Source organism: Myotis davidii, unplaced genomic scaffold, assembly GCF_000327345.1.
Source record: "Myotis davidii unplaced genomic scaffold, ASM32734v1 scaffold1285, whole genome shotgun sequence".
In the NCBI taxonomy this organism is placed as follows: domain Eukaryota; kingdom Metazoa; phylum Chordata; class Mammalia; order Chiroptera; family Vespertilionidae; genus Myotis; species Myotis davidii.
This window is the reverse complement of record NW_006296049.1, coordinates 207,883-216,484: the sequence shown is the minus strand read 5'-3', so window position 1 is coordinate 216,484 and position 8,602 is coordinate 207,883. Positions and strand designations below refer to the sequence as shown.

The window sequence follows — 8,602 nt, the reverse complement described above, 5'->3', positions numbered from 1 at the left end:
ATATACTGCAGCATCTATGTAATTGCCAAATATTGGAGACAATCTAAATGCCCATACATAGGAGGAAGGTTGACTATATATGACATAAAATTTACCATCTTAATCATTTTTAAGTGTACAGTTCAGAATTGTTATGTATAGTCAAATTGTGGTGCATTGAATCTCCAGAACTTTTGCTTCTTGCAAAACTGAAACTCCATGCTCATTAAACAACTCCCACCCCCACCCCATCTATTCTTTTGCAGTTTTCTGCCAATGCTCATATTTATAGAATGCGCTTTACCATCACCTATATTTTCTTCTAGTTTTCTTGTAAGTTTTTTCTTTTTTTTAAATTATGGTAAATAACATAAAATTTACTATCTTAACCATTTTTAAGTACACCGTTGAGTAGCATTAAGTATATTTACCTTGTTGTGAAACAGATCTCCAGAACTTTTTCGTCTTCTAATACTGAAATTATATACCCATTAAACAATATGTCCTTGTGCCCTTTCTCCTCAGCCCCTGGTAACCACCATTCTACTTTCTGTTTCTATGAACTTGACTACTTTAGATATCACATATAAGTGTAATCAAACAGTGTTTGTCTTTTTGTGACTGGCTTTTTTCATTGATTATACAGGGTGGGGCAAAAGTAGCCTTATAGTTGTTCGTATGAAAAGTAATACAATAATCCTATATGATACAAGGCTAATATGCAAATTGTCCCTTTGGAAGTTCGACTGACCAGGAGTTCGACCGCTCAGTGTGACATGCACTGACCACCAGGAGGCGTTGCGGAATGAATGAAGGCCCTGGCCGGCAGCTAGCAGCCAGTGAAAGGGAAGCCCTGATCACTGGCCAGGCCTAGGGATTCTACGCGTGCATGACTTTTGTGAACTGGGCCTCTAGTTAATAAATAATCTAAGAATAAATTCTTTGTATTTTGCGTAACCCTGATTGTATACCTACTTTTGCCCCATCTTGTATATACCATTTCTTGTGTATCCATTCATTCATCAATGGACACAAGGTGCTTTTTGGAAATTGTGAATAATGCTGCTATGAACATAGGTGTGCAGATGTCTCTTTAAGACCCTGCTTTTGATTCCTTTGGATATGTAACCAAAAGGAGAATAACTGGATCATATAGTAATTCCATTAAAACTTTTTATTTAAATCACCATACTATTTTCCGTAGTGGCTGCATAATAGTCACCCTAATTTTGGCCCTTATTTTTAATAGTTCTTTATATATTGGTGAATATTAGTTCTTTTTAGTGTATTTTTCTTCAAGTGTATTCTCTTTTACTTTGTTTATAGTGTTTGTTATGCAAAATTTTTTAATTTTTATGTAGTGAAAAGTTTATCAGTCATTTTTTATTGCTTCTGTATTCCTTAGCAACTTTATTGAGATAATTTGTATACCTGAAAATTCACTCATTTTAAGTACAATTCAATGACTTATTTTTTAAAATATATTTTTATTGATTTCAGAGAGGAAGGGAGAGGGAGGGAGAGATAGAAACGTCAATGAGAGAATCATTGATTGGCTGCCTCCTGTGCACGCTCTTTACTGGGGGTTGAACCCACAACCCAAGCATGTGCTCTTAATAGGAATCGAATCTGGGACCCTTCAGACCGCAGGCTGGCGCTCTATCCTCTGAGCCAAACCACCTAGGGCAATTCAGTGACTCTTAGTAAATTCACAGAGTTGTACAACTATCACCACTACACAATTTTAGAACATTTTCATCACCTCAAAATGATCCCTTCTGTCCATTTGCAGTCACTCCTGTTCCCACTCACAGCCCCAGCCAACCACTAGCCTGCTTTCTGTTCCTAGAGATTTGCCTATTGTGAACATATCATATACATGGAATCATAGAGTATGTGGACTTTTTGTCTGGCTTTTTTCACCTATATTTCTGAGATTCATCCATGTTGTATCATGTATCAGTACATCATTCCTTTTTATTGCTGAATAGTATTTCATTGTCTGGATAGACCATATTTTGTCTATCCATTCAGCAGTTGATAAACTTTTTGGTTGTTTCAACTTTTTTGCTATTATGAGTAATGCTGCTATGAGTATTCACTGGCAAGTTTTTGTGTGGGCATGTGTTTTTGTTTTGTTTTGTTTTGTTTTTTAAAAATATATTTTATTGATTTTTTACAGAGAGGAAGGGAGAGGAATAGAGAGTTAGAAACATCGATGAGAGAGAAACATCGATCAGCTGCCTCCTGCACATCCTCTACTGGGGATGTGCCCACAACCAAGTACATGCCCTTGCCCAGAATCGAACCTGGGACCCTTGGGTCCACAGGCTGGGGCTCTATCCACTGAGCCAAACTGGTTAGGGCGGCATGTGTTTTTTATTGGATAGATACCTAGAAGTGGAATTGCTGGGTCATATGTTTAAGAAAATGCCAAACTGTTTTCCAAAGTGACACTGTTTACATTCTCCTCATGCTTCTGGAGTTTGATTCATAGTTAGAAAACCTTTTCCTATCCAAGGTTAAAGAGGAATTCACCAATGTTTTCTTCTAGTCCTTATGTTGGTTTTATGTTTTACTTTTTATTTGGAGTTTATTCGTGTGAATGGTGTGAGCCTATTGTTTTTACTAACTTTATTTTTAGTAACCCTTAATCATTTTTATGATTATAAAAGTGATACACTGCTATATTTATAAAGTATAAAAAATAAATATTAAAATTGCCATAATTTTGTCACCAACAGATGACCACTTTTGTCTTTGTAATTCTCCCCCTTTTGGTAATTTAATCTTGATTTCCTTGGTAATATTTTAAGAATGCTGGATAAAGAAACTGAGGAAAGCTGGGTTCTCTCAAAAGGTCTCTTAAAGACCTATTCTAGTATACTTGGTTTAGAAGCAATTGGCCCATCTTCCTTTCCTTTCAATTTAGCACAGGCCTATTTCATGTAACACAAGACTAATGAAGATCATTCCAGACTTCCAACAACCTAGGATATACTATAGGATATACTTATAGCTGTAAGAGTAATCGATTCTAAGAAACAGTTGATGAATCAAACAATTGAAATCAGTTGTTCAATGTTTTACAGAGAAATAAATATGCTACTTTTATCTCAAAAATATATGTTTATATTTTAAAGACCTTTCATAAGTCTTTTAACAAAATGTACAATTTATATACATGGTTTTTTAAAAAATTTTTGTCCTTGTATCATATTTTTTAATGAGTGTCACTGAAGCTTTTATATTGATTTTCTGCAAGTGTTTGTCAATTTGCACATGCTCAGCTAACTTGAATTCCTACTTTGGCAATTAAATAGCTTGTGAAAGAGGAAACACTGGTTTTCCATTGTATTTTCCCCATTTAGAGAATCCTTAGAAATGTTAGGGGGGAAATGTACAGGGATGTAATGTACAGCATATGGAACATAGTCAATAATATTATAACTTTGTACAGTGACAGATGGTTACTAGACTTAATGCAGCGATTACTTTGTAAGCTATATAAATATTGAATCATGTTATACACCTGAAATTAATATGATATTTTATGTCAACTGTACTTTAATAAATATCATTACTTTGGAGCTTGTCAATTTTCATGAGTGATGCATGGAAGTTTTCAGTTTAATAGCAGTAAGGAAAGAAGGAAATATCAGCAATTTAAAATAACACTAAATGTACTGATAGTTCATTTTTATAATACAGATTTTAATTGAACATTCCTTCATAAGAGTTTTAGTAAATTTTCCACAGTGTATAGGCAGTCTCTGGTTACATCGGATTCGACATATGTCGTTTCGTGGTTACGTTGCCATCTCCCATTTACAGTATTTATAAAAAAAAATTCCACCATTTCGACGTATGTACATATGTGCTTTATGTTTTTTATTTATTTGCCACAAGTAAAGGTCAGGAATTGTTATCTTTCTTTTAAAATTTGTTACTATTTCACTTCATTACTGCTGTGTATGTGCTCCATGTGAGTGACATAGGTGCTTATGTAGGTGGGTTCTGACTTACAGCGAAAATCAGGTTATGTCGTGCCATAGGAATAGGTCTCCGACATAACCCAAGGACCTACTATAATATGAGATCTTATGGTGTGACCTTGTTATTAACTTTTTGATAAAGATGTTTTATAAAAATTCATGGAGGTCTTGTTTTGGCCAGGTGGCTCAGTTGATTGAAGCGTAGTCCTGTGCAGCAAAGGTTTTGGGTTCAATTCCCTGTTGGGGCACATACCTAGGTTGAAGGTTCCTTCGCTCCCCAGTCAGGGCACATGCGGGAGGCAACCGATCAATGATTCTCTCACATCAATATTTCTCTCTCCCACCCTCCCTCCTCCCCTCCCTCCCTTTCTCTCTCTAAAAATAAATAAAAACATATCCTTAGATAATGATTTAAAAATATAATTCGTGGAGGTGAGAAGGCATCTGTTATTGTAATCATTTTTATCCTTTTATCCTCAATTGAGAACAGCTGTTCCCTGTCCTTTTACCCTTTATTATAGCCCTGCCAGCTATTAGCTTTTCCCTTCAGTCTTCTTAAGATCAAATCTTTATATTTCTTCTGATCTTTTTTAAAATATATTTTTATTGACTTCAGAAAGGAAGAGAGAGAGAGAGAGAAACATCAATGACGAGAATCATTTATTGACTGCTTCCTGCACGCCCCCCACTGGGGAGTGAGCTCACAAACCTGGCATGTGCCCTGATCTGGAATCAAACTGTGACCTCCTGGTTCATGGGTCGACAATCAACCACTGAGTAACACTGGCCAGGCTTTTCTGATCTTTCTTCACCAGTCCAATTTTTCAGTGTTTTGAATAGCTAATCCTGGTGGATTACAAAACAAACCCCAAAACTATACTACTTAATGGCCTGCTTCATTAGTCTGGGACCACTATGAAGTAATCTGCATAAATTCCAAAGGTTCTTATTTATATGCATCCTTGACATTTTTTCTGTCCCTCCCTTCCACTCCTATTTGAAATGGAAATTATTGTTGCCTCCAACCACTCTAAGTAATTTAAAACTGATAGACAAATGAACAGAAGGCTATGGGTCATCAGTTTTAAACAAGACAAGCACTTAAGAAGGGAGCACTTATTTATGGAGAATTGTGAAATGAGCTCTTAGTGGCCACTGTTCACCATTTCAACTTTCTGACTTCTTAAATTCTATTGGGACTAAACTACACACTAAATAGGTAATTGACTTATGTTTATGAGGTAAAATTTAGACCCTACCTCCTCTGTACCTTTTCTTCCCTACATTCCTAATCTTTAATGAGAGATTAAGAGTGGGAAGAAGGAGAAAATATGTGTCTTAGCTACAGTTAGCCTTCACTTCTTATCTGTGTAGCACAAACAGAAAGATCCTAAACCAAGAGCCAAGGATAGAGGTTAGTTGTTCCTGTTGCAACCATATCTGGCCCTGAATCATTATTGTCCTCCAAATCATGATTTCACTTATATGTGGAATCTAATGAACAAAACAAACTAACAAACAAAAGAGAGACAGACTCATAGATTCACAGAACAAACTGACAGATATCTGGCGGGAAGGGTGTTGGGGGACTGGGTGAAAAGGGTACAGGTATTAAGCAAAAAACACACAACACAACAACTCATAGGCACAGACTACAGTATGGTGATTGCCAGAGGGAAAAGGGAGAGAGGGAAGGTAGAAGGAGGCTAAAAGGGGGATAAATGGTGGTGGAAGGAGAATTGACTTGGGGTGGTGCAATATACAAATGATGTATTATGGAATTGTATACCTGAAACCTATATAATTTTATTAACCAATGTCACCCCAATCTATACTAATAAGAGCCTAGTTGGTCCTCGTGCCCTTGCGCAACGCCCTCACGTCATCACAAGATGTCCGCAACAAGATGGTTATCACAAGATGGCTGGCAGGGGAGGGCAGTTGTGGGTGATCAGGCCGGCAAGGGAGGGCAGTTGGGGGTGAGATCAGGCCAGCAGGGAGGGCAGTTGGGGGTGTCCAGGCCTGCAGAGGAGGGCAGTTGGGAGCGACCGGGTGGGCAGGGGCGGACAGTTGGGGGCGACCAGGCCAGCCGGAGAGGGCAGTTGGGGGTGATTGTGTCATCAGGGGGAGGGCAGATGGGGGTGATCAGGTTGGCAGGGGAGCAGTTAGGCATCAATCAGGCCGACAGCTGAGCAGTTAGGGGGCGATCAAGCTGACAGGCAGAAGCGGTTAGGGGCAATCAGGCAGGCAGGCAAGTGGTTAGGAGCCAGCAGTCCCAGATTGTGAGAGGGATGTCCGACTGCCAGTTAGGCCTGATCCCAGATAGGAGAGGATGCAGGCTGGGCTGAGGGACGGAAATGAAAGCTGGCCCTGGAACAATGCCCACGAGACCTACTGTAAAAACAGTCAAGTGAGGGATACAGAGAAAGTGCTCTGGATGAACCCAGGGGGCAGCAATCCTGATATAGGGACAATGGGATTCCTGCAACATAGCCAGACAGCAGGTCTCAGTTGCCTTAGAAACCAAGTGGTCACCTGGGCCTGATGAGATGATGGGTGAGGCACTCTGAGGTCCACCCCGCCCCCGCTCTCTCTCTCTCTCTCTCTCACACACACACCCCCCCCCCCACACACACACACACACACACTAGAAGTGCACAAATTTTGTGTACCAGGTCTCTAGTAAAAAATAAGGAAGTATTTCAGACACGTGTGTCTTATTCTTACAATATATTCCCTGAGTGAGAGGATAGATTGGAATAGACACACTTTTTCAGACTTTGGGGGGTAATTTTAAACCAACTGCCCCACCCCAAAGACCTGTGGGATATAGTTTTATCCACCTTTGATATAAGTGTTATTAATCATGTATATTTCTAATGTTTCTTTCTTTGTTTTAGTGTGAAACCATCAGAGAATCTACAGTCTTTGATGGAGAAGAATCAGTCCCTGATGGAGGAGAATGAAAAATTAAGTCGTGGTCTGAGTGAGGCAGTTGGTCAGACATCCCAGCTATTGGAGAGGATCATTGTGGTGAGATCCCAAGACTAAACTACTAGCAATCTGGACATTTACCAGCTTTAGTTTCTGAAATATTTAACATGCTTCTCATTATGAGAGGCAAGTTATATGGAAAGAAATGGATAGTATTACCATATCTTCCATCGACACCTCTGAGATAAATACATGGGCTTATATTGATACATACAGAAAAGTTAAAAGAATTGTACATTGAACACCTATATATCCACCACAAAGAATCTACATGAATCCCAATTTAAATAGGTTTGTTTTAAAATGCCAGAGAGGACAGAACTAGGTCCCTCTCACCTTAAGTCCTGCCTAATCTTTATCTATAATACCAAGTAACTATTCCCTCAATAAGATTTTAATTCCTCTCTATCTCACTTCCCCTATCATGGTCACATTCATATCCCATCCTAACAGTTATCGTGGTGAGATAGAATGGCTAGGAAATTAATTTTAATTCCTTTCACATATAGTTAACTTCCAAATAGTGGATCACTAGGTAACTTATTACACTAGTCTGTATCCTACTATATGTCTGATAGTAACCTCCTGGATCAGTTCATGCTGGCTCTGTCAATAACGTTTTTCTATTGGTATTAATACAATTCAGTTTTTGGTAGCACAATGATTACCAGAAGCAAAAATGAGTTTCCACCAAAATGTGTGCTCTCTTGTCAAGAAAGGGTAAGCTGCTTAAAGATTTCATTAAATCCTATGTCCATTCTTTGTCAATTATTAGCAGAAGAGTTAAAATGGGATTTAGGGGATTTTTATATATAGTTTTCTGTCTCCATGATGCATTATATGCCTTTGAAGTAATTCTAGAAGATGTGTCTCACATGATTGTGAGTGTGGCAGATGTAACAGGCAGTACTTGTTATTCTAGCCACATACCCATCTGACCTTTACAAGATTGTTACAGTAGCTGCCCAATCAGATGTCCTATCAGAACTTCACAGCAAGCACAAACTTTTGTCCTATATAAACTGTTCTTCCCAAACAGTGCATTTAGCACATTGTAGATACTATGTTTGGAATAAAACAGAAACTGTTGATTACCCAGCCCAAAATGTAGCTGCCTCTGCCATTTTTCTCTGCCATCATTCTTGTGCTTCTCCCTTTTTCTTACTTTTGTTAAAACTAGCCTACCATATCAGATAATTTAATGTGAAAAAACTCAGCTCATATGCAATGTGAGATCCTTTTATGTTTTAAAAGCCCTTCTGCTGGGCCCAGGAAACAGTATAGTGTAGGAGGCAGTTTAAAGTAAGTGTTTGATGTTTTTTTGTTTGTTTGGGGTTTTTTTGCAAACAGCAGGGTATAGCATGCCAGGAACTATTGCTTTCTCCTTCAGTTGCAAAATTCTCTATGGAATTGAGGCTTCACACTCCACCCCATAGTTTGTGCTTCATGGCAAACATTAGACCCAGCTGCTTGGATGGTATTTTTAGTATTTCATGTTGACTGAAGGGCTACTTTCCATGACTGTTAAAAAACACATTTCTCACTAAATAAACAAAGCCCATTAAATCCTCTATTATAGCAAAGGAGGCAGCCTATCTACCTGGCTTTTATAATTTTTTAAGTAAATCTTTATT

General features: G+C 38.3%; 1 protein-coding gene across 1 annotated transcript in view; it reads left to right on the top strand.

The window, feature by feature from the left end:
• The window catches only part of KIF4A (kinesin family member 4A), a 168,994-nt gene that overhangs the window by 70,103 nt on the left and 90,289 nt on the right, over positions 1 to 8,602 (top strand). Inside the window, exon 11 of the mRNA XM_006770944.2 lies at positions 6,875 to 7,007. Within this exon, the coding sequence (XP_006771007.1) occupies positions 6,875 to 7,007 (133 nt within the window). The remainder of the gene's footprint in view (positions 1 to 6,874; positions 7,008 to 8,602) is intronic.